This window comes from Benincasa hispida, chromosome 10 (genome assembly GCF_009727055.1).
Source record: "Benincasa hispida cultivar B227 chromosome 10, ASM972705v1, whole genome shotgun sequence".
Lineage (NCBI taxonomy): Eukaryota > Viridiplantae > Streptophyta > Magnoliopsida > Cucurbitales > Cucurbitaceae > Benincasa > Benincasa hispida.
The window spans coordinates 10,509,397-10,537,186 of NC_052358.1; the positions used below are offsets into that span (position 1 = coordinate 10,509,397).

The 27,790-nt window shown below is 34.5% G+C and overlaps 1 protein-coding gene across 2 annotated transcripts; it reads right to left on the reverse strand.

Annotated features, from left to right (window-relative positions):
- Window positions 1–386: 386 nt before the first annotated feature.
- Window positions 387–5,889, reverse strand: LOC120088384 (pheophytinase, chloroplastic). 2 transcript variants are annotated; one of them, XM_039045629.1, is made up of 8 exons: window positions 5,528–5,889; window positions 5,336–5,428; window positions 2,543–2,751; window positions 1,975–2,119; window positions 1,830–1,902; window positions 1,270–1,416; window positions 1,060–1,185; window positions 387–778 (listed from the first exon to the last, which is right to left on the reverse strand). In XM_039045629.1, the coding sequence occupies exons 1-8, from the start codon at window positions 5,752–5,754 to the stop codon at window positions 713–715; spliced, it is 1,086 nt and encodes a 361-aa protein (XP_038901557.1). In that variant the 5' UTR covers window positions 5,755–5,889; the 3' UTR covers window positions 387–712. The 2 variants fall into 2 exon arrangements, with proteins under 2 accessions (XP_038901557.1, XP_038901558.1); XM_039045630.1 differs by having other exon boundaries at window positions 5,293–5,428; window positions 5,528–5,669.
- Window positions 5,890–27,790: the final 21,901 nt, after the last annotated feature.

Below are 27,790 nucleotides of genomic sequence, written 5' to 3' on the forward strand. Positions count from 1 at the left end.
ATTTCCATTCATTGTTTGTCATAAAATTAAGAATTGTGTGAAATATGTAGATTAAAATAATAATATATCACCAATGATGTGTCAATTGTGAATAGAAGTAGTATATACTAATGTAGTACTAGAAATTTTTCACGTTACTCATTGAAGTCTTTTCAAGTTAGGGCCATTAGTGATAGTTTTAAACTACTTTATCCAAAGTTGGGGCTATTAGTGATCGCTTTAAACTGTTTATTTTTTATACATTTATATAATGAAAAGAGATTGAACAACCTATAAAATCAAATCAAATGGAATCTAAAAATATGTTTCTGGTTCATTATATAACATTTTCTGGCAGCAGAGAAATGTGCCAGAAAGGTACGTGTTTAAGGGGAAAAAAAATATACTAGGAAGGTAAGGTCAGAGTTGAATCATAGATTCCCATTTCCTTAAAGATGACGTTGTAAAACGTTGTTACATAAACTTAGAAGGTACATGGCGTTGTTTGTGGGGTGGGGGAAGAAGTATTAAGCAAGTATCCTCGCACTGGTGTACACTGTACAGGTTGCTTGAATGACAACTTCACAGCTGAGATCCAGGACGCAGCAATCCTATGCAAGGCAAGTTCCACTTTTGAACAGGCATAAATCATAGATGGCGTCCAGTAGGAATTTCAAGATGATTAAAGAAACTACTTCCAAAGCCTAGAATTGGAATTTCGGGTTCTAAAGGATTATGTGCTAGCATGGCGCGACACAAAGGACTCAACGAGCGGGTTCACTAGATGAGGTGCCTCGTCCTTCATTAATGCCACCAAACAAAAGTCAGCAAGTTTCTCGAGAAATTAATTGAGCAGTAATCAAATCAAATTGACTTGGACATATAACAGGGTTTTCTTCTTTAGTTTTACTGGACGAAGAATCGTGTAATACATGGCTCTTTTGCCTTTCAAGAAGACTCTATCCATGCCTCGAAGGTATTCTAATTGAGTGTGTAACCATCAAAACCACACTTCCAAAACAACGAAACAAGAGAAAACAGTTAGCATGGAGAGAATGCAAGACAGAATGCAAGACAGACCTGAGGGCAGTGTCCAACATTGGGAAGGACAACAAAATCTTCCACGGATTCGAAATTTCCATAATCTCTTCCCAGCTCAATTGGCTCCCACGGATCTTTGTCACCCCATCCTATCAATACAGGACACTGAAGAAGAGAAATATGAGAAAAGCAACAATGGGATACAGAAAATGATAGTTCCAAAGAATGCCAACATTAGAGGAAGGCAACCTTCACCCTCGGCAAAAGCTCTTCAGGAAGGGGCCCGCCTGAGTAACAAATAAACTCCAGAAAGATATCAGCAGCACCCGGCTGTAATCCGGGATTTAGGATAATTTGCACTAGTTCATCTGTAACTTGGGAGGTGTCATGGTAACACTACAGGAAATGCGAAAAGAAAAGGACAGTCAAGATATCTGAACGACGTCGATACGCGGTTTATGCTCAAATAAAAACAAAGCCCTATTTATATGTAGAAAATTCTCATCAAAACAAAATTCTAATAAGGTTGATTCTAAATTCTAACAATATTCCAAATATTAACTCATGAAAATAGAATTATGCATTAACAACTCCTACAAATTGATCCAATAACATTTTTGGTTTCCAAATTCCCCAACGTCTAGGAGCCAAGACCATTAGTAATTTTACTTTGTTGATTTTCCAAACGAATTCATTTACCTCTGAAAAATCCATTACAAAATGTTTATATTCTTATTCTTTTGCATCCCTTAAATAAAAAGAAAAAACGGGGGAAAAAGATAGATCTATGTCAAGCAAAAAAAGAATACCTGGCAGAGAATATTCTTCACAGACTCGGGGGTTGCAACAGTTCTAAAAAAATATTTTCCTAGAGCAGTATTTCTGCAACAGTCGGAGACCTTGGATGACAACTTCAGTCTAAATTCAATAAATGATCTATGGGATGTCTTTTACCTCAGCAAATTCTGAAAGGATCTGATCAATGGCTTCCCATACCAAGGCTGCTTCTTAATATGAAGCATACGTAAAGATATGTTTAGAAGAACAATACCTTTACAGATCTGCGGTTTCATAACAGCTGCCTGCAGACCAACTACTCCTACAAGAATATACATCCAATAATTTAAGATAGACGTTGGTAATTGATGAATTATCTTCATAACAGAAGAAAATATATCTCGTTCAGTAAGAAAGAGAACGATAATGGATTGTCCTGTGTGGACATGAGATTGCTTTTATCATGTATTGGAAAATGAATATAGACGTGAAACAGGGAATAGTTTTAGTATAGATGAGTTGTCCACTTAAAACCACCATTAGCATGGATAAGAAGAGATTTGTCCTAGAGCAACTAATGATGCACGAAAAACTGGCTAAATAAATAACATTTACATGAAAATACATAATGTATAATGGCCAAACTTAATTTTATCAAATATATGTTAAGAACCATAACAAGATAGCGATGTGTGTCAGAGCTAAAGAAAAAGTAATGATTTTACTTCAAAAGGGAGATCGTCACCCCCTATAGAATTGCAGATAAAAAATGCTTCATCCTGAACCACGTCAACACAAAAATCATTCAGCTGGGAAGCCCATGTCTCAAACGTATAAAAGTTTTCTCCAACTACATCTGGGTTTGGCTTGTCTGAATATCCATAACCAATAAGATCAAGAGCATAAACTCTATGTGATTCAGCAAGGACAGGTATATTTTTCCTCCAATGGTCACTGAAAAGGAAGACAAATCATCAAGCACTGAACTTCCCATGTGGAACAAGATCAAGGGTAATGACTTGTTCGCAGCTAAAGATAGAAACCAGTCCGACCTAATCTACCCCACATCAACACTGTTTGACCATGCAAACAAAAAAATCAGCGACTCAATTCGGTGCTCAATGGATGACACCGAATCCCTAAGCACCACATCAATTTTCCTAACAAGCTAAATACGCTAAGTTTTTTCTTTACAAGAAACCGAGCAAAATGAAAATATATACAAGCGCATTAGCCAACAAAAGGAACAGAACAGACTACAAAAATAGACTCCAATCCAGATGAATAAAGCCTAGCTGATAATTACAAAATGTGATAGTCACCAAAGCTCATACTAAGGCACTATACCTAATAACCTCTCAGAACTCCCAATCAGACCTCACACCTCCTCAAAAAATATATACACACGCCTATACGACTTTTTAAAAAAATTAAAATTAAAATTAAAAAAAAAAAAAATAGAAAGAAATCTACAATTCCTCTCCAGTCAAATCTCCAAAAAATTGAGGAAAAACATTACTGCTAAAGGATGTTCCATTTCTCCTTAAAAGATGGATTCAACAAACCCTCCTCCACCATAGCCTTGCAATCCATGCTCCACACCATAGAAACTGGGAAAACGCCCAATAACCTGGACCAAGCCGATTAAGCAAATTGGCAATTCTAAAGAATATAGTGAAGACCACCAAATGCACCTCTATAAGAGGAGCACCACTGATGCCCCAATCAGAGGAAAGGGTGTACCCGAATGCGGTCTAAACTCTAAAGTATTAAATTATTAACTTTCTCATGTGAGACGTGTCAGGCAAAGAACTTTATATTGTTGAAGAGCTTAGCCTTCCAACATGAGGAAAACAAAAGGGTGACAGGGGCACCAAGGAAACACTTAAAAGATAGAAGAGAGAGCCTGAAGAAAAGTCATGTGAAGGACAAGAGATCCAGCTACGAGAGTCACTCCTCACCTGATCAACATGAAAGCCCCTCAAAAGCAAAAGTGATGTAAGAACCTCGAACAACTCTCTATCTACGCGGGCACGTCAAATCTCAAGAATAAAAGAAGACGGGTAACTGAGTCGTAGCCAATTGAGCATTCAACGAATCTAGGAAAAGGATTGGGTTACAAAAGGTCGTATCACTTATAAGCCTATCATATGAAAATCCTAACAAATTGGAAATAGGAACCTTTAAATATGTGAACACCTAATTCTCAAATACTAAAATCCAAATTGATTTCATTTTCAGCCCTACGAGTTGAATTAGACACGGATTGTCTTATGATCAAAGCTCTTAAGACAAAAAACAAGTTGTACTCTCATTTGAATGTTATTGGCATGCAACTCACATGAATTACGAAATTCAAGAAATGTCTTGACAAAAACTTGAAATTAAAAGCTCAAACGTTAAAATTCGATTCATCCTAAACTGTCGAAGCAATCAAAAGACAGTACTTTAATAGCCTCCAAAACCCTAATACCACATTATAGTTCATAGTAAAAAGACAATACTACCTTTACTTGATATGTCATACAAAGAATAAAATTAGAAAATACTAAAGTTACATCAAAATTATTAAATAATATATAGGTTAAAAATCACTTTTAGTCTCTAAACTTTCCTAGAAGTAATGATTTGGTCCCTGAATTTTGGTTTGTAATAATTTAGTCCCTATACTTTAAATTTTATAACAATTTAGTTCCTATTGTAAAAATTAATGATAAGATTTTATGAGTATTCATGCATAAATAAATTGTTATACTAATTAGAGACTCAATATTTTTTTAAAATATAAAGAAAATATTAAAAACTGACATCTAATTTTGATGAAAATTTTTACGTGGGAGATTAAATTGTTACAATTTTGAAAATACAAAGACTAAATTGTTACATACGAAAATTCAATGATCAAATTGTTACAAAATTGAAAGTACAAGACTAAATTGTTACAAATCAAAGTCCAAAAACTAAATTGTTATTCAGTTTGGGGACAAAAATGGTTTTCAACCTAAAATATAAATAATATATGATGCCTCAAGAGTTTATATACCACTTAAAAGGTAAGGACACTATTCGCTCATAACAATAGATTAATTTTTACTCCCGTCCCTTGCCAAAAGTCAGTGGTTCGAAACTATGTTAAGGTACTGCGCTAAGTCTTGTTTGGTTTTGCTTTCCGGAGCCTTTGATCGAATTAAGACAACGAAAGGGAGTTGATAAGCACTATTATTACAAAGTTTTTCTCACATGCATATTTCTCAGTTCTCGATTATCCCTTACCCTTCCGATTTGCAAAAGTCCGGCAGATGGACATGGAGCAAGTCAGCGGTGTCCCAACAAAAATCAGTGTGCAAGTTTTCTCTGAGGTTAAATAATCTTCTTCGTTAAGGCTAATGCCTGGATTTCCCATCCAGGACTATTAAAACAAGCGCAATGGGGAAAGAATAACGGAATGCATATATAAAGACGTTTTCCAGCATCGGCAATTCGCGTCGGTAATACCTATGGTTAGTGGTATGAGAAGCAAAAATTGAATGGTGTAGACCTGTTTGCTCCAAAACCATGAATCAGTATCAATGCAGGGCCATCATCTCCTGAACATTGGTAGCGAATAGAGTAACCCCTCCACTTCCAAATGCTGCAAGACAGGAAAAGTAGGCAATCAGTTAATATGAGATGAGATATTTTCGTACTTAGCATCCATTGGTTAAATGAGAGAGAAGCCAAAAATGGGTACCAGCTACGAAGTGGGAGTTTGGAGCGGATATTGTCCGACGAGATCTGCAGGCCTTGGTCACCGAATTGAGCGCCTAATTGAGAATATGAGACGGCGGCATTTGGCTTACTGAGGGGGAACCCAAGTCGTTGAGAAAAGGGATGGGTGGAAGTGAGTGGAGATGGTAGAGTCCTGGTGCTTAGCTTCGCGGAGGAGAAGGGCAAAGAGAAAGAGCAGGTGCTGGCCATGATTCAACAGAGATTTTGAGGAGGAAAAGGAATTGACATGGATCATACAGGAAGCCTTAGGCCTTCGACTACGATCCATGGTGAAGAACGATCCTTGTGAAGACGTCGGGTTGGTACTTTGTCAACCACCCGATTCTCATCCCAAAGAAGAATGATGGAAAAATACCTTTATGTCCTCGTTGGTTCTTGAATTTTCAAGATCCATTAGGGAGGTTTTCAAAAAAGTAATAAAAAAGCTCAAATTATTTACCTCGATAGAAAAATTTGAACCCAACCCAAAATAAATTAAATAAATAGAAGAAGAGCTCAATCCCATGATAGTGAAATACCAAAAATGTCCCAAACCCACATGCGATAACCCACAACCCAACCAATTAATTACGATTAATCGGATTACCCATCAACCGGCCCGATATCACTCATGCCTGCCTCTTCTTCTTCCCACATCTTCTTCCAACGGCTTCTTCTTCATCAAGCAATGCACGATAATAATCTATTGTCATCTATCTTGTTGATCTTCTCCTTCTTCCGTTGGTCATCTTCTTCTTTTGTTGCTTCATCTTCATCTTCATCTTCTTCTTTCTCCTCTGTCGCTCAACCTACTTCTCCCATTGCTGCTAAATCTTCTATTGCTTCTCCATCAAGGTTACAATCTATTATCAAATAAACTCTTCAAGGTTATCATCATTATCTTTTCTTTTCATTTCATTAACTCTTTGTTGGGTTTTATGTCCTAAAAACTAGTAGTTTGTAAAAAATAAACTCATTCTGTAAATCGATGAAGTTGTTATCGAATATATGCATTGCTTATTTCATCTTAGAAATAAATCCAAGAAACTAAAAGATCCATGACGATTACATGAGTACTTGAACTTTATATGGAGACATAAGAGTAGATTAGGTTCGAGTAAATAGTCAAAACGATCTATAGTATACGAATAAGGTTGGGTGTCTTATTCTGGTAACACTATCGGATGAGGCCCACTCTGTAGTTGTTATAAGGAGTTGTAAAGTGCTACAAACGAAGTGATCTTGATTCGTTCATGTGGTGACATGAGGAGTGGGGGCGTCTTGTGCAATGAGTTTGTATAAGATCAGACCAAGAAATAAGTTACTCTTACTTTAAAACGTTGTTTACTGTTTAAAACTAGCTATTTCAAAACGATGACTTAGGTAACTTGACCTTAATCCTAAGCTAACTATGAACTCCTGTTTATTCGGGATTATCCTTGAATTTGCATAGGTGAAAGTTGGCTTTACAGTGCCGATTCAATAAGTCTCCAATTTCAGGGGTAAAATGGGTAGATAGCTGGGGACATAGGGTGCAAGATAAAAATTCTCTCCTACCCGTTTTCAGGGATAGTAGAGAGGTTATTCCCTTAAGTGCTAATTTTGAGTCTTGAACAAAGAGCCTCACCTCTCATTGCCTTGAGATGGACTCGATTTGATGATCGGATCTCAAACCAACTATTCATTAGAAGATCAGTGGGACTTAAGGAACAAGAGGTAATCTCGGGGGTAAAACAGCCTTTTGACCTAGCTGTTATTACTAACAACCTGTAGAATGTTAACTTACTAATCATGGTTATATCGAGTGGACACAATATATCTACAGTGAGGGGAGTGCAACTATGAGCATTCGATGTAAAAAGTTTAACCAATTAATCTTGGATCGTTGGAGCCTATGATCTATAGATCCATTAGGTCCCCTACTAGCTCACAAATGGATAAGCCTTAGAATAGCATGATAAGTTGATTTGAAACGTTCAAATTAGAATTAAAGGAATTTGTAATTATATGTGATATAATTACACGTTTAATTTTGGAATTAAACGAAATAGGAGAATCGATTAATATTTAAATATGGTTTAAATATTAAATTCATGAATAGGGATTCGTGGTGGTGGAACTAGTGTTGAATTAGTTTAATATTTGATATTAAATTAATTAGAATTAATTAATTATTGATTTTATTAGAAAATTAATTTTGAATCATTTTTTGTAAAATTAATAAATTTCAGTTTTAATTGTAAAATTGAAAACTGAAATTGAGATTTAATTTTGAAAATAGTTCTAAAATTAAAAGAAAATGGAAAAACCCATCAACGGGATTTTTCCACTTTCTAACCAAACATCTTACTCACTTCTCACTACCAAACTTGGAGTTGGAGCTAGCAGAATATGATGCAATTGGATTGCATAATATTCCAGGATATATCACATAAGCTTCAACTGAAAGACTCCCATGCAATTGACAGAATTTGCTAAGAAATTCTAGAGGTTGAAGAAGGTCTTCAACATTGGTAAACCAGTAACCTCCTCTCTATTTTCCCCTAATTCAGCTTGTTTTGAGTCCTACAACTCAATCTAAGGCTCCAAGAGAATAGTAGGGAAGACCTTGTGGTGGTTCAAAACCAAAGAAAGAAGATTGCAGCTGAAGATCAGGATTCAAGAGGTTCTTCAAAGGTATGTGTTGAAACCCTCTTAATTCTCTATGAATATGCTTATTTTGATGTCAAAATTAAGGTATTAGAATGCTTAATGATCATGTTTTCTTCCGCTGCATGTTTCTATTTTCCAACAATTGATGTCCGAGCATCATTTAAGCATTCAATTCGGTTAATTTTGGCTTGGTGGGTATTTTTATAAGTTGTATGAAAATGATGAACTGATATGGTGTTTTTGAGTTTTGGCATTGTTTTTTCCTCAATTATGTTATAATTCTTGTAATTGGCTCTTGATTGTTGGGTCTCAATGTGTGATTAAGTGTCTGTAATTTGATTGGAGCCATTAGAGTTGCAATTAGGATGTAATTGAAGAAAGAAGTGAAGAAGGTCGAAAAGCAGAACTGGATTTTTAGCCACTGCCAGATACTCGATGCATGGTGCTATACTCAATGGTACTCGATGGCATTTACTTGATGGTATTTTGGTGTATACTCGATGCACGATGCCATACTCGAAGGTACTTGATGATATTTTGGTAAATACTCGATGCACAATGGTACTCGATGCACGATGCCATACTCGATGCTCAATGACATGCTTGATGCTCATGCTCGACAGCATACTCAATGCTCGATGCTCAATGGCATACTTGATGCTCATGCACGATGACATACTCAATGCTCTATGGCATACTCAATGCTCAATGGCATACTCGATGTTTGATGGTACTCGATGGTTTTTTGCCCGGTTCAGCCATTTTTTAGCATCACAGGTCCGATTCGAGAGATTTTGGTCTGGTTCAGGGTGATTTGAGCGATCCAGAAGTGTTTTGAAGTCGATTTTTGTTGAATTTGTAATAATTAGGTATTTGTTTGCTTAAAAATGCAAAAACTAAAACCATATCAGTATGTGTTTAATTATTTATGCATGTGATGTATGTTATAATTAAATAAATCTTGTATGTGAATGAAGTATGCCATGTAAATTTAAAATCTCACAATAGGAAGCATGTTACATGCATTGAAAGTATGTTATAAAGTGTTATAATATATATTATGCATGTTTGGGGTTTTAGATATTTAATATAAGTATTATATTATGAGATATATAATGTATGTTATGGATGCCTAGCATGTCTAAAGTTTTATAAGTTGTTTCAAAATTGGGTTAGACATTTAAAATCCATAACAAAGATAAGTTTCATGCTCACGTAGGTTTTATCATCACAAAGAAAAACAAATGGGCCTTATTTTAATAGTTAAAATAGGTCGACATCTTGTAAAATATGGTTACAAACTCAACCGATATATAATCCTGTCTAAGGCTGAGGATATTTAAGTTAATGGTCTACGGAACACCTCCTACCTGGAGATTATAGTCGAATAATTGAGCGTTGTTAACCCATTTTATAAACAATATGTGAGCGGTGTGAGGTTTTAAAATGGGTTTATCACCTAGACATCATAGATTATATCCAAATATAAATGTTATACTTAGATAAACACCTTGACTTAGGTTGTTTATTAGCCGGAATAAACCTGAGTAAAGATATACCCAAACAAATGTTAGAACACTTCAGTGGGAGTTTAATAGCATATATGATATGTTATTAGAACGCTTTAGTGGGAATTTAAGAATGCTTCAGTGAGAGATTAATAACATATACGATATGTTATTTTTAGCTCTCGCGTCCCTAAGAGTTCACATCAAGATTCATGCTTCGCTTCGTGTGGATTATACCTTGACTGCTCCATTCGGAAAGTGTTGGCATGAATCAAGATCTAGGTGAATAGGGGAAGTTGTTCACAGTAAAATCAAAAGTGATGTTTTGATTTTAAATCTCACATCCTAAGATGTTCACACCGTGAGATCCGTGAAATACTTCACATCGATTATACCTCGACTGCTCCATTCAGAAAGTGTTTGCATGGGATCAAGATCGAGGTGAATGAAGGAAAGTTGTTCAATGTAAAATCAAATATACGATATATTGATTTCAACTCTCACGTCCCTAGAAAGTTCACACCGTGAGGTCCATACAACGCTTCGTGTCGATTTGATCTTTAAAAAAATTACTTAATTTGGACCTCAAATCATGCTTAAAATACCTTAATTAACCTAAAATTACAAATTTAGCTTGAAAGTCAACCATTTTTCCTTTAATGACGGATAATAGATGACGGTCAGACATCGTCTTCAACCTCCCGCCTCAATTTCGGCCCTGTTTTCCAACAACACTTTCAGACTTAAATTCATCAATTTTTAACGAAATAACTTCAAATTTATTTCATAAATCGTTTAATCAACATCTTAATTATCTAACCTGAGAGTTTGAAGCTTCAAAAACTCGTGGAAAACCCGGAGTCAATTTCAAAACTCCACTGCTCTGTTTTGACTAAATTTCCGAGTAGCTTCGATTTTCCTATGAATTCGTCAACTTCCAACCAAAATTAGCAAAATAATCCTTCATAAAAAGTGTTTGAACACCTCTTAAATTACTAACCTCAAAATTTCAGCTTCTGATTCTTTTTTACAGCCTGGAATTCTCAAAACACCGCAGCTTACTCAGGTTTGCCCGAAAATCTAATCATCTTTTGTTTTCCTATCATTATAGCCATTTCCAATCGCAATTAGCTCAATTATCCTTCATAATAATTGTTAGAGAGTGTGTTGACTAGCTTACCTCCAAATTTCAGACCCTTAATCATTTTCTACAGTTCGAAATCTTTAAAACACTGAAGCTTTGTTCAATATGTCAGAACAGCAGACTCACCTCCAATTTTCCTTGTTTTCACCATCTTCTTCAACACCAAAACTCTGACAGCCTCCAAACATCTTCCCCTCTCAACCCTCTATGTTTTTGTCTGAAGACTTTATAGTTTCCAGTCAGGAAAATAAAGTATGTGAACTAAAAAAAGAAAAAAAAAATCTCTTTATAGTCTTAAACATGCTCCAAACAATGGTATGAAAAATTCAATGATACTTTGATAAACAATGGATTTAAGGTAAACTCCTCAAATACATGTGTTTATTTAAAATTGTTTGGAGTTAAGTGTGTAACTATATGTTTGTATGTTGATGATATGCTCATCTTTGGAACAAACATAGAGACAATACATAATACCAAATTGTTATTATCTTCCCATTTCGATGTGAAAGATTTAAGGGAAGCTGATGCAATACTTGGTGTTAAGATAAGAAAATAAAATTGGTTTTTCTCCGTATCAATCACACTACATTGGAAAATCACTAAAGAAGTCTGACGGTTATGATGATCCTCCTGCAAGAACTCCTTATGATGCTAGTATAAGTCTTAAGAAAAAATAAAGATGATTGTGTATCTTAGTCTAAATATGCAAAGATTATAGGTAGTGTTATGTTTTTAATGAACTATACTAGACATGATATTGCATATGTTGTGAGTAGATTGAGTAGATATACACATAATCCTGATAAGGATCATTGGAGTGCTCTTCGTCGTCTGTTAAGATATCTTAAGGGAACCATGAACTATTGTTTGCATTTTAACAAATTCTCTTATGTATTAGAAGTTTATTGTGATGCAAAGTGGGGATCTGATAATGACAATGTCAGTTCTATAAGTGAATATGTATTCTTACTCGGGTGGAATAATATCATGGAAGTCTGCAAAACAGACTTGCATAGCTATTATTGCTCTAGAACTAGCAGGACGGGAAGTTGAATTGCTTAGAAGCCTACTAGGGGATGTACCATTGTGGGAAGCATCAATACCAGTTTCTCTGCATTGTGATTCACAAGTTGCCATAGGTATTACTAAGAATAGTGTATATAATGGAAAAAGGAGACATATACGTCTTAGACATGGAGCTGTGATACAATTGTTAAATGGAGGAATTATTTCCTTAGAATTTGTGAGGTCTAAGAAAAATTTGGTTCATCCTTTGACCAAATGCCTAACAAGTAAAATAATTTTAGAATCATCAGTAAACATGGGACTTAAACCCTTATAGGATTCTATAGTCCTTTGTCTAGGTGGCCATGAGTGGTCTATTGTGATAGACTAGATGGTCCATAGCCCTTTGGGTGGTCTGTAGAGATAGACTTGATGGTCCATAGTCTGTTATGTGGATGGTCCTAGGATGAACTTAGCGGATAATACTAACATCTTTTAATGATCCATAACCCTTTCTTTGGATGGTCCTAATGTGGACTTGATGTATAATGATGAAATCTTCATAGCTCAGTATTTGAATAATCTGTCTTTGATAGACTTGATGAAGATGGTCCTAATACGGACTAAATGTCTAAGTCTTCATGGCTCAGTTTGAGTGGTTTGTTTCTAATGAACTTGATAAAGAATCTAACGTGATAGTGAAGGTATGGTCACCTTCTATGAAAGAGTTTAAAGGTCTCTTTCTAAAGCTTTCACGGCGACCCGGGGTTTATGTGTATGGCCATAATAAACACACTTTATATCGTAGAATCGAGAGAAGGTCCAGGAATAAAACGTGTTGTGGGGGTCTCAATCAATGTTATTGAAAGTTCAAGAGGTAACTCGCTCTCTCTAACAAAGTTGTTGTGCTACTTCACTATGCATCAATCTGAAACATTAGATATTGATGTCTTTATTTGCTCAGAACATTTTTTTTTCAAATAATCTTAGAAATGACTTTTGGGCTTAGGCCTATAGGAAAAGTTAGGAAGAGTAGGAAGTTTTGTCCCACATGGATAGATTTAGAATTGCCTAGAGGATACAAATAGCAAGACATTCTAATTAAGAATCCAAAGTGTGTTGATGATGGATGTTTAACCTTTTCACCACATGCATGTGCCGTCGACATCCAATTGGATGGGTAGGTTTGGGTAATTGTGCGCGAAAAAGAACTAAACTTTTATTACTTATCTTTTTTTTTAAAATAAAATTATTATTAAATTTGTTTATTATTAGTTTGTTGGCTATTCATTTTTTATCGTTAAAGAACCGTTCGGATTGCGACCGTTGGGTTTTTGTCCATTAACGGACCGTTCGGATTCTTTCTGTCCATTGGTGTCCTCTCCTCTGCTATTTAACTCAAATCAGACTTGAGATAGGCGACACAACAAACTCGATTTCCATCTTTTATTTTCTTAAACTCTTCACCAGTGCTAGTCCATTTTGCATTAAACCTTGGGGAACAATCAACATAAGCGATTAGCATTGAGGTCGCATTGTAATTGCTTTCAGGATAGTGGTTTCTCCACGACGTAATAACACTTCGTGACATTTGTTCTAACAAAACTTGCATATATTGAAATTTTATTAAAGAATAAAATAGGTATTTAATTTTTTAAAAAAAAACAAATTAAACATTCAATAAAATAATACAATGATAAGCATACATATAATGAGATTATGAAAAATGAAGGAAAAAAAATAGTTGGTTGGAATTTTCAAATTGAGAATAAAATTTAAGAAAGATTAAACTATTTTCTAGAAAAGATTTTCCATAATCCCCCTAAGCCTCTAATAAAAAGCTTGTTATATGAATATCTTTTTCCAACAAATCTATAATGGCCAAAGCAAAACAAACATGAGATTAAGAAATTTTTTTCAAGCAAGAAAGAACAAACAAATTGCAATGGAATTTGGATCAAAATCATATTTGCTCTCAAGTTTCATTTATCAATTCTGCACCAATTACAGGTTGGTTTAGTGCTCTCTTTTCTCTAAGCATTGCACACTCTTCTTTTTATCGTTCTTATCTATTTATGTTGGGAGTGTTGGTTGAAGTAGAAATAGAAAAAATGTAACCATTTGACTCATGAGATAGTGAAACAATATATCCAATTTATTTCCCATTCAAATTTAAATTTCATCCCAATTCTTTTATTTCTTATTTAAAAAGAAATCTCATCTAAATTCTTTTTTTCTTTTTTTTTTTTCTTTTCTCATTTAAACTGAAATCTCATCCTAATTATTCCTTTTTTTTTTTTTAATGAAAGAGCATCTCCAAAGAAAAATTTTCACTTTAAAAAAACTTCTCAAAATCACACTACTAATTTAGTCATAAAGATAGATAATCACACCTCTCCATTAACGAGTCTGAATTTTCAAGGTCTCATCTTGATCAGGTTCAATGTTTTGCTTTCGAATAATCTTTTTTTTAAATCCTCATTATTTATGGAAAGGTTTCTTTGATATAAAAACTTTTTGTGACATCATATTGAGACTGAAAATTAATAAATGACAATGAAATTATCAAGTTCTTTATTTTTATAGGTAGATCACACTCATATAATACGGTAGAAGAGTTAGAAGTCAGTTTTTTTTCACCTATTCATTTGTATAGGATGTGCCCCTACATAAGTTCTTTTTTTCCCAAGGAGTATAAACAATTGCAAGGGCAAAATAGGTATTATTTAACAAATAAGGGCAAAAAGGGAATGTAAAAATTATCCACTTTTTGCCCCTTTTAAATTCACATAAATCACAAGTGGTGTTAAAACATTTTTTTGCTTAAAAAATTGAAGGGCTAACAAGGGGAATGACAAATTTTCAAGTTTATATGGTAAATTGATTTTAGGTATTAAAAAATAGCAAAATGATTAAATAATTAATTAAGCAATAATTTACGAATACCATAAATACTCTCATTTTTGATAGATTACATTCTCTTTTTAAAAAAAATACTTAAATCTGTTAATGCTAACAAAAAAAAAAAAAAAAGATTATTTCCTCCAAATTAGGTTGTAGCTAACTAACCAAATCTTAATTAAATGGTGAGAAATAGATAACACAACAAATCAAAAGCTAGATAAACAAAAACTTCCGTTTGTTTTACCCGTGGTGTACTAATTGAAACATACCAGGCATTGTGACCATTAAACTATACTAGCTACCGTATGACAACAACATATGTGAACATAATTACTGTATATTTATAATTTAGAACTGGAGCTCTATATAAATACTTACAAAAAAAAAATGGTGGATGAATGATATTTAATTCAAAATTGTAAATAATAAACACAAATTCTCAATCAAATATAATAAATTTTCACCAAGTTCTATGATAATGCAGAGAAATAATAAAAAAGTAAAAATTAAATAGGAAAAACAAAAATTTTAAATAAAGTGATATCTGAAAATAACATAACATTAAAGAAGAAGAGGGATAAGCGGAAAATTTGAGTAGAGTGAAATTTTAAAGGAAATATTTTGATACTAATTAAAAAACAGAAAAAGAAAGGAAGAAGCAAATAACGGTATTATACCTTATAAAAATGGTATGATTCTAACCAATTTTTTTATTAAAAGGGCAAAACACCTTGTAAAAGGAAAAGAAAGAAGCAAATAACAAAAGATCTACAAAATAAGCAAATAATGAATTTTTTAAAATCATTATTAATTAGTTAATGTAGGAAAAGTTGGTGAACAATAAATTAAAAGAAAGAAGTAAATAATGACTACTTATTGGAGAGTTGATAGTTTCATGAAATAAGAGACTAAAATTGTTTAGAATAAAAAATAATTATCCATTAATTATTTCTCTTTCTCTTCATCTCCTGATTTTGAATTCACCATCTCTCTTTTACCTCATCAAGCCTCCATCGCACTTTATCATGTCGATAAGCTCGTCTAGAAAGATTTGTTGCTTCATCTAAATCTCTCATAGTCAAAATGATAGGTCAATCCTAATTTACAGAAATTGATTATGGAGTAAATACTTCTCACTATCAAAATTTTCTTTGGTGTTTAGAAAAGAATTGGCGAAGAATAATTCAGAACATAAAAATATATAATGACTATGCTCCAAAAAAATCTCATTTGCAAAAGAAGTTTTCAAGAAGTATTTAAGCAATAACTTCAGGAAAGAAAGGGAATTGGGACTGTTATCACATTGATTTTCAATACTTTGAGATATTAAAGAAGATGAAGCAAAATAAATGTATAAAATAAAAGGTAAAATGAAATAATAAAGATGATACAATATTTGAAAGAAAAAAAAAGTGAGAAAGAATAGTTAGATAATATGAGATTTGGAAAAAAAAATTACAAATAAGAGAAAGAAAACAGTTGAATGAGAAATTTTTGGACCAATCACAAATTGCCACGTCATTTACTAAATTGATCACTTTGAGCCTAATTAGAAGACATTTATCCCAAATTGAAGTTAAAGACATAAATTGACGAAGTCCGATGATGTCACATGTTGGATTGAATAAAATTAATTCTTCGATGATGTCACATGTTGGATTGAATAAAATTAATTCGGTCCAATTTGATATTACTATTTGGGTTAAAAGTCCAATTTAGTCCAAGCCTATAAAGTCCAACGTCCAACAGAGAACTTTATAAATAGAAGAATAGAAGAGCTCTCCTCATTCGTTAATTTTATATTTTAGAGAACTTACAAGAAATTCTCTATAATCAAAGACTCCTTGAACTGACCATAAGATGCAGATTCTCAAATCATCGTTCAAGAAGATCAACCGATTATATGCATTAGAGATTGTACTCACTCCCCACAAAATTAATTTGAATACACAGTTCAAATTCCATTAAATAAATTTCTCTTGAAATCTCATGCGAACAAAACAAACAAAAAAAATTGGGATAAATGAGATTTGAAAACAAAGATTTGATAAAAATTAACAGAAAAATACATCATGTGCAATAGAGATGTTTTGCCATAATTCGAAAGAATTCAGTCGTTTGTTATTTGTAATTACTGTTATATGTCCGAATATTCTAAAATTGAATATAATGAGATTTAAGATTGAAAGAAAAGTTTTTGAAAAAGCATAGCTTAATTGAGAGAGTTAGGGTGTGCGCGAATTGCTCCCCGTCTCGTTGGCCTCTCTGTGTGGAAGAGGAGGCGGAGAAACAGAAAACAGAAAATAGAGTGAAAATGATGTGAAGATTTCTACCAATAGAGAGAAGAAACGAGGGTGAAAATGGGGTGAAAAAATAGAGCTGCCAAGTATTATCGAAAATTGGAGAAGAATCTCAAAAAATTTTGATTTTTTTTTTTAAATTTTCAAATGGAGATATGATTAATTTTAATTTAAGGAAGACTTTAAAAAAAATCAAATGGAGATATAATTAGTTATAAATTTAAAGAAAAATATTGTGTATAATTTATTTAATAATTTAAATGTGGATTCCACTAATAATATTGAAATCCTAACCCTATAGCATCTTTCTATATCGTTTTATTCATGCTTCCTTTACTCCCGACTGTAAAATTTTCTTACTAATTTTATCTTTCAATAATTGTTATACTGTTAATATTATTTTACTGATTTTTAACAATATGTGATTTATAGGGAACACAAATTCAAGCACTCGTGTTCAACAAAGTTATAGAAAAACTTGATCATATTCTTGCGAAGAATAAAACGTATTTCATAGAAAATAAAAATGTGAAAAATATCAATTCAAAGTTTGCTATGCGAAAATTGAACTAAGTTTTTTTCATTCTACTATGATCCAAGAAATTGAAGAACTAATTGCTCTTCAAATGTTGCAATATAATTTCACACAATTACGTGAGATTCAATCCTTCATCAAAACCGGAAAAATGATAGGTAACTAACTATTCAAATAATATATTTTTATAAATTACCTCTCCATTTCATATTTACTCTGTATTTGATTATTTATTATTATTTATAAATTGTCATATTAAATCTCTATTTATCGAGTAGATCTTATAACAATGATTAAGAGGGATATTTTTCTTATATACAACTGGTACGAAAATAATTCATGTGTTGTTTTTCTAAAATTATATAATTTTGTTGGGATTGTTTTACACTCACATTTTGTCATTTTATTTGATAGGTACAAAACAATGAAAAATGACATTATGGAATGATTTGACAATGAATGAAGGTTCATACTTAGAAGATTTGATTCATTATAAGTCTATCATTATCGTGTCAAACCTTAAAGTTGAGATGTATGAAGGTAAGTTTTATAGATAAAGCATATATCTCAACTAAGAAAAAGAGTAGTTTTCTAAATAATTGTTTTTCTTATGTAAGGCAAATTGAGCAAAGGGAAAAAAAATGACAACTTACATTTTTATTCAACCAGAATTCTTAGATCAAACAGAGCTACAAGTAAGGTGTGTCATAAATCATACTATTCACTTCAATTTTTGTTTCTTTTGTATTATTATTATTAATAATAATAATAATTAAAATTAAAATTTTATATATATGGAGGAGGGAAAGTCTTCTGAATCACATAAGCATCTCACATCTTATGCCTCCGTCTAAAAAAAATGCAAAATACAAAATTAGTAAACATTAAAGATATTATTCATGGGTTTGTTGATGAATCATACTGTTGTACGACTACTTCGATTATTGAGATAATTAACAATAAGAGATGCAAAATTTTCCATCAAAGATTGCATCCCAATGGAAGTGAGAACACCACTCATTGTAAAAATTGCAATGATGTTCAGTTCATTAGAAAATATATGTTAAAAGCTCAAAATTGTTTATGGCCATAAGACTGCATGTATTAGTATTAGCTTTTGAAGTGGCAGAAGTTGTAATTGGCTATAATATTTTTGAATATGCAACCAAAATTCTATGGTTAATCATAAAAAAACTCAAATAAATGGTTTTGAGTTTATTGGTCCATAAATTGTTTAACATATTGTTTTTCCATGCAATTTCAGAAGAAAAGAACTCTGAGATATATCGCGATTCTATTCAAATGAATAAAGTTTCAAATTTCTCATTCGCATCAACAAGAAGACCGAAGAAAATAGAGTAAAAGGGCAATTTATGGTTCAAGAAATAGAAAAATTAGAAATCCAAGAATCTAATTCAGAAGTTGAAGGGTTACATGTGAAGAAAAAAATAAAGTAGAAAATTAGAACATTTAGGTCTCGTTTGGTTCATGATTCGTTTTCGTTTTTATGTTTTCAAAAACAAAAAATACAAGGAAAACAATAAAAATGTGTTTGGTATACCTATTTTTAAAAGCGATTTATAAAAACAACTGTAACAACTTGTCTTGTTAAGATGAATATAGAACCGTTACTACATGCATGCATAAACCTCCAAACGACCTTTTCTTTTTCACAAAATCCAACTAAATTCAAATGAATTTCATAAAATAAATTTCTAATATAAAACCTCAAATAACATAAGTTCACTTCAGGGTACTCAAGTTTGAAATAAATTATTTAAACAAATAAGTAACTAAATAACCAAAGAATAATAAATATTTGACCCCTAAACCAAACATGTCAATTTAAGAAAATAAGTGCGGAAGTGATGTCAAATCACAAGGTCCAGTCACGAATTCCTCTTGTCATTCGTCGTTCTGCCATTTCATTTATCTAAAAAAATATATAAATAAAAGAGTGAGTATAAAAATACCTATAAGTGACCCACTACTGGGACTACTAGTTGTACAGGTTAGTATCCCTATCGAGACAAAGGTGTACATCCCTACATAGGCATGGACATAGGCATAAGAGGCGAACTTGAAGGCAAGCTTTCATAGAAAGTGACTCCAAAGAGACACAATAATATAATCGTAGGTAGCGATCCCATAAGGACGCGAAACATACACAGGAGATGTACACAGTTTAATAGGGGTGCTAACAGCCACCATCAGTCTACATGCAACAAACATTGTCTAAGTTCATTTCAAGCCACAACATAATATAATAATCATAGTAACATATCTCATGAGTTTCTACAACAGTCTTAACAATTCATCCTGAAGGAACTCTTATCAAAGAGTACCTATGAGCGGAAGCAAGATCATTCTAAATTCATTGTGATAGAAAACAACATTCACAAACAAACACAGTAGTTATACATTTCTACGGCATGCTAAGAACAGATAAATACAAAGATAGAGAGACTCACCTTTGAAGAACGTTTCTTCTCTTTTTCTCCCGCTCTCGCTTGGAACAACACCTTTCACTGTTGCTGCAATGCCAAGCCAATCGTCTACTAAATCTCGTTGTCGCTCAACGAACGAATGGTCTTCTACATGAACAAGCAGCAACTTGGACACCACCGCTCAGTGATATTGGCATTCTCAGAGTGAGAATCCAGGAGGTGTGGACTCTATTGGATTTGGTAGAGGGAAGGAGAAAACACGATCGTATTCAACAACCAAGCAAGTGGAAGAGGTTTTGTGTCTATCATATAGACAGGTGCTTGATCGTTTAGAAAATGGTGCACAATCGTTTAGGTAATCTGGTATGATCATTTAGATGTTCGTTTAGGTAATCTACCTCTCGCGCGCGATCGTTTAGTAAAAGCTATACGATCAATTAGGTAGACTGTGCGTGTACACGATCGTAGAAAAACTTGAGCTGTCGTGTAGGCTCTCGTTAACTATACGATGGGCAGTGTACAACTTTGTGAAGCGATAATCTGATTCATTTGCAAAACGAAAACTATTTTCATTTTATTCTTCAGTTATGAAAACTGAATGCAACCTCCCACTTTCACGTGCGGTTATGGAGAAAACCACCAACAATTATCTTATAATTGTTTAAATTATAAATAAATATAGTAACTAACTTATCATATTACATTTATAACCTATAGTTTTAATATCACATCATATGCAACATTAAACTATAGTTCTTTTCTCCTATACTAAATATAAATCATATTTATATTCTCTTCCTCCAATTAATGTATCTCATACATCATGTCAACTATATCATATATAATTGACCAGTTTAACCATATCATATATAATCAAACTTCCTCTTGTCAATTTGAACACTTCAAACTGACCCAAAAACTGATTCTCAGCTTGAATCCATTGAGCTACCAAGGGGACCTTATGGACCCGTAGCTTAAAGCTCCAACGATATGTGAATAGTTGACTAAACTCTTTAGCCACGAGATCCACCATCCGTTAACTGTCAAGCACTCCACTAAAGAACGACGGCTGCACTCTTCTCACCATAGATATATTTCTGTGTCTATAGAATATAACCAGTCAACAGTATGATAACCCTATGCTCGTAAGTACAGCTGGGCCAATTTACAGTTTTGCCTCTATAGTTACATCTAACTTCTTAAGTACCACCGATTCCTCTAATGAACAATACAACATAGTCCTACTATGTGTGGACACCTCTCGAGCCATGAAAAGATGCGTGGCACCATATCGTTCAAGCCTCGGATCAACCCTTAAGAAAGCAATCTATCTACTTACCCTTGCTTCGGGGAAGAAGTGAATTTCATCCTGTGTAGTTGAGTTCCTAGCTCCCAAATCAGAAAAATCTCCAACGTGGTAGGCTTGAGTCGGCAATCTGACCACTCGCACCCATGCAAATCAAAGAACCATCCTCAAAGGCAGAAGTTTCCAGCTCACTCAGGATTGAGATCATGTTACCTATGGTCATCCTAATGAAGTAAAATCTCTATCATGAACGACATTATATAACGAGACTATAACACTTCGTGGTCTGGTCTTATACAAACTCCTTTGTATAGGATGCCCCCGCTCGCATGTCTCCACATGAATGATCAGGATCAGACCATCTGTAGCATGTCATAACACTTGTAACAATCTACAAAGCGGGTCGCATCCATAGTGTCACCAGGATAAGTTTTCCCTTCTATATCTATATACTACATACTATTTTGGTTATCACTTAAAGTGTAACGCCCCAAAGTATTTTTTTAAAAAAAAAGATAAAAAAAGAAAAAAAAAGGAGGGAAAACATTGGTTATTTTTAGGAAGAAGGAATTAGGGTTTTAAAAAGAGGCATTGGGATGCGTGTGAAAAAAAAGGTTTTCTTTTTTTCTTTTTCTTCTTTTTCTTCCTCCTCCACCAACATCCCTCCCCCTTTCTGCAGTCGCCATTCGGGCTTGCTCCTCCGCGCCGCCATTCGTCCGCACTAGACGCGCTCTTTGTCGGTCGTTTCTCCGTTCGTCGATAGGGTACATAGCCGAAGCCGCCGTCGAGTGCACACTAGAAGGCAGATCCGTCTGCCGCTTGCCATCTGTTTTTGTTCTGTCTGCTGCTCGCCGTCTGTTTTCGTCCCGTCCGCCGCTCGACCCGACGCAGACTGCTCACCCCCTTCATATCAGTCACGCGAGTTCCAGCCGCGCCAAGCTTCCCTTCCGCCTCTGTTCGTCCATCGCACGTCAGCGTTCTATCGTTAGCCGAAGCCCAGCACGCGTCAGATCGCTCACCTCGTTCGTTTGCACACCATAACAGTGGCAGTTGTCTCCGATTCGTGGTTGGTTCTGTCTGATCCTTCTGTTCGAGGTAAGTGTCGGTTCCCTTTTGGCAGCCCACTGTCTTTTGAGATTTTTGGGCCTAATTTATGATTGGTTACAGGGAAATTCTCGAGCGGAGTAAGGTCTCGTACTGAATTTGATGTGTTGAATTTGAAGCATTCTTACAGTGATGTGATAAGGTGCCTGGATAAACTGAGGATAGTGGGCTAATGTTGAAGCATGAATATAATGTGTTAAGGCCTGATGATATGTGAGTTATGAGTAGACTGTGAAACAGTTGATTAATGGGTAACGGTGTTAAAGTTTGATGCTAAGTCATGGCCTTGATTGCATGCTTATGTTTGATTATGTATTGGATGTTTGTAAGCTTATGTCCATATGAGAATTTAGTGACTGTTAGTGTACCATTGAGCCATGCACATATGTACGGTATCCGTTTTGGGATCACCACTTGTATTTATGTCGTGACCTTTGTGTCACTACTTATGAAAGTGTGCCTTCGGATTCGCCCCTTATGCCTATGCCTATGCGCTTTTGTGCATTTTGGGGCCAATGGATAGACTAATAGATCACTGAGTGGGCCTAGTAGTGGGTCACTTACTGAGTATATTTTTATACTTACCCTTTTCTTTCCCTATTTTTCAGATAAAAGTAATAACAGGCTGACACATGACAAGAGGGATCTGTGACCTGACCATTAAGACGATTCGCTACTTTCGCATTTAGTATTATGACCTAGTTTAGGAGTTAGGCGTTTTTTTCACTTTTATGCAAAATATATCGATTTTACTATTTTACTATTTAATTTCATTCATTTGTTTTTAGTAGGGTTTAGGGGTACCCCGAATTATTTTATTTTACTTTGCTTTAGTTTATTTATTATTATTTAATTATGTTTTCACATCTTTGCTCGTTTGAGCATTATTAAATAAAATCTTGACTCTTTAATTTGATGATTTAAAAGAAATTGTACGATTTAGCCTATGCATGCATGAAGTAGCGTCTTAGAATGTAGTAGGAAACTAGGGTCGTTACATAAGGCATGATCCACCTTTATGTCTCCACATACATACTTAAGTTACAACGACAACCAGGGATCTTAGTTTATTGGTTTGTGGTAAAGCAAATAAAACATCTCATGTTTCATAGACAATAGTGAAAAAAATATCAAATATTATTACATCACCAGCGTTTTTTTAATATAGTGTTTACAAACTATAGGACCCAACGAGAGTTTAGGGCATCAACCCCAACACATCCATCAATCAAAGATAGCAAAACTTTCACATAATATCATATTTTCTATAACAGGTCTCCAGAACACCCTCAACGGTTCAACCATAGTAAGTTATAGCAATTCAACCCATTAAAATAGAATCGTACTTTTAGTGCAATCACAATCCTAACGCCAACTTGGGTTCGAGGGAAAATCGTAGTAAATCACTAAGTCTCGTGTCCTATAGTTTGTAAACAACTTTGTACGAATGCTTGTGATGTATAAAATATATGATATTTACTTCACTTCTTGACTTTGCACTTTTAGATTTTTTTATTTTACCACAAACTAATAAACTTAATATCCCTGGTTGTCTTTAGATTTTTTATTTTATCACAAACCAATAAACTTAATATCCCTAGTTGTCTTTAGATTTTTTATTTTATCACAAACCAATAAACTTAATATCCCTGGTTGTCTTTATGTAACTTAAGCATGCTTTATGTAACTTAAGCATGTATGTAGTGACATACAAGTGGATCATGTCTTAAGTGACAACCAAAATGGTCTGTAGTATATAGATATAATGAGGGAAACTTTATCTGGTAACATTACGGACGTGGCCCACTTTGTGGAATAGTTACAAGTGTTGTGGCTTGTCACAGATGGTCTGATCCTGATCATTCGTGTAGGAGACATGCGAGCGAGGGCGTCCTATACAAAGAGTTTATATAAGACCTGACCTCGAAGTGTTAACGTATCGTCATATAACTTCGTTCATGACAGAGACTTCACTTCACTAAAATGACCATAGGTAACATGACCTCAATCCTGAGTGAGTTGGGAACTCTTGCCATTGAAGGCAGTCTTTTGATTTGCATGGGTGCGAGTGGCCAGAGCACTGACTCAAACCTACTACTTTGGGGATTCTTCTGATTTGGGAGCTGGGAACTCAGCTTCACAAGATGGAGTTCACTTCTTCCCCGAAGCAGGGATAAGTAGATAGATTGCTCTTTTAAGAGCTGATCTTGGGGCTTGAACAATGTGGCGCCACATACTTTCTCATGGCCCGAGAGGTGTTCACATATAGTAGGACTATGTTGTATTGTTCATTAGAGGGATCAGTGGTACGTAAAGAGTAAGATGTAACTACAGGGGCAAAACGGTAAATTGGCCAGCTGTACTTACGAACATCTGTTAAGGGTCATCGTATTGATGATTGGTTATATCCAAATGGGCATAAAAATAAATCTATGGTAAGAAGAGTTCAACTGTCGGTCTTTAATGGAATTCCTGGCAGTTAACGGATGGTGGATATCGTGACTAAAGAGTTTAGTCAGCTATTCAAGTACCGCTGGAGCTTCAAGCCATAGGTTCATAAGGTCCCCTTGGTAACTTGGATACAAGTTGAGAGTCAGTTTTTGGGTTAGTTTGAAATTTTCAAATTGACAAGAGGGAGTTGGATTATATAATATAATTGAACTAGTTAATTATATATGATATAATTAACTTTATGTATGAGATACATTAATTTGGAGAAAATTGGATATAAATCAATATCTAGTGGAGGAAAAATACTACGATTGATATATAATATTAATTCATAGGTTATGAATATGATATGATGATATTCATTGTCTATTAATTGAACGGTTAAAGGAGTAATAGGATGGCATCTCTTATGTTTTCATAACGGATGAGTAAGTTGAAATATCACTTTGAGACGCTTAAATAGCTCACAATGTGTTAAACATTGTATGCATGGACATCGTGTTGAAGAGTGTCATCATTTAGCAAAACCTGTGCCTATACGATAGTGCTTGAACGATCGCTTACCTATACGATAGTGCTGAGTAATCGCTTAACGATTACACATGCGCACGCTATTTACTAAACGATCGTTTATCTTTTCCTAAGTGATCGTTTAGTGCACGATATTTACTAAACGATCATATAGACGATCAATTAGCTTTTCCTACACGATCACTTAGCTTTTCCTACACAATTGTATACTTCACCTAAACGATCAAGCATTTTTTCTATACGATAGACGAGTCTATCTCCCACTTGCTTGATTGTTGTATACAATCTCCCTTTCTCCTTCCCTCTACCAAATTCAAACAAAGTCCACCCTTTGATTTCTCACTCTAAGAATATTGAGGGCTCTGAGTGGTGATGTCATCCCCGTTCCTTCTGTTCGTATGGAGACTGTTTGAGGTAGACGATTGACTTTTGCTGAGCGATTGCTTATCATCTCAGCAAAATCAAGTCTTGTAGTGAAGAATAAGTCTTCAACTGGTATGATCTCTCGGTCTCTTATTTATTGTTCCTTTGAGCATGTCAATCATTTAGCATTATGAATGCATATTAGTATGTTTGAATGTATATGTGAAAATTCTGTCACAATAAATTGGAAAGATCCGTTAATGCTCGTAGGTACTCTTGAATAAGAGTTTCTTTACAAGCCTATCTCTTATACGTCCAATAAGATCTTGAATCAAACCCTATGACATAAGCCATATTTAAATTAACCATTAAGCCCAAAATTTCACTCCAAGACTACTTTAGAAATCTTTAAATCACTTACCCAACTAGTGCTCTGAACTTAAGTCACCACCAAACTCAAATCAAGAAACCCAACCTAAACACCAACCAAAGATCAAGAGTTATAAATTTAATTGAGCCGACCAATCAACCTTGAAAGCTCAAATCCTTACCAAAATCTTGTCGAAAATAGTCTTCCAAGGTGTTGGATAGTGCGCTGATTCTCTCTTCTAGACCTCAAACTTACACTCAAAACACGATAGATAATTGGATTTTAGCCCAACCTTTAATGGGTTCCCAAGAACTCCAAAAAATACACCAAAAACTTACACAAACTCAAGATTCCGACAAGGGATGGCAAAATCCGACAAAATCTATCACGAGCGAAACCTCACAGTGACACTCTACTGAATGGAATCGGTGTTGGATGCAAACTAAACATAGTGACTGTTGCTGACGACGATCTCCTCGGAAGGCCGAGGTGGAGACAGAAACACTGTTGATTTGCGACATTTAAAGGCGAAATGGTTTGGCAGTTGGAGATGTCAAGTGAACAGGCCTGACACATGCGACCTGCGACGTCGCAGATGTGGCTTCACCGATTGCAGTTGGGAGCTTGAAGTTAATTTTCAATTCAAAGTTTATATTGTTGCACAATGTTTTCTATGTTCCTAAGTTTAAGAGAAACTTGATTTCAATTTCATGTTTGTTAGAACACTCTTATAATATATTTTATTCGTGATAATGTGTTTGTCTCAAAAAATGGTATTGATATGTGATAATGGGCAGAAATGCACGTTATTACAGTGCTAAGTTATAAAACAATGCAGGGTTGCGTTGATAAAAATATACTAGATTGCGTCCAAAAAGCATTAAGATCACAATATTGCGGTCGCATGCGTCCATCGCATGAAAATAGTTAATTTGTATATTTTTGTGCAGAATATGCGTTAACGCAAGGCGAAAAATGTGATCACAAGAAATCAACGGCCGAGCGCATCAAAATATTGCATCACCGCAAAGCTATGCAGTGATTTATGCTCGCAAATATCTACTCAAGAAGGTTGTCGCATAGAGCCGGTGCAACTTGGTGGGCACATCCGAGTGAAAAGCGTAATAAATCATGATGGGACAGAAAGCTGATGACGGTCGATTCTGAATTAAGTTGATAAGCCGTTAAAGAATTACTGTAGCAAGTACACTCAACTTTTCAGTGACAAATATTCGGCGCATCAGACAAAGAATTAATGTCATCCCATCAGTACAATAATAAGAGAGAAGAAGCTTTTCACCCCGAAGCTCTATAAATACCAAAAGCAACCTTTAGTGAAAGAGTTAGTCAGTTCATCAAGTTCGACAGTTAGACAATTTTCCCATAGAAGTAGCCTTGTTCATAGTTTTCCTTTTACTTAGAAGGCAGAGCGAGAGAAGGGAAAAGACATTAGAAGATCGCTCTGGTCAGCTCGAGAGAGAACCCAGAAGGCGTGGAAAAGCAGAGAGAGGGTCGATTCTCGCGAGAGCGAGATTATCTTTTGAGCATAGTAGAGAATAACAGTGTAAAAGCCTTAGAAAGCAAGAGATTGCTACCAGACTCTTTATTCTTATTTCGCATTGT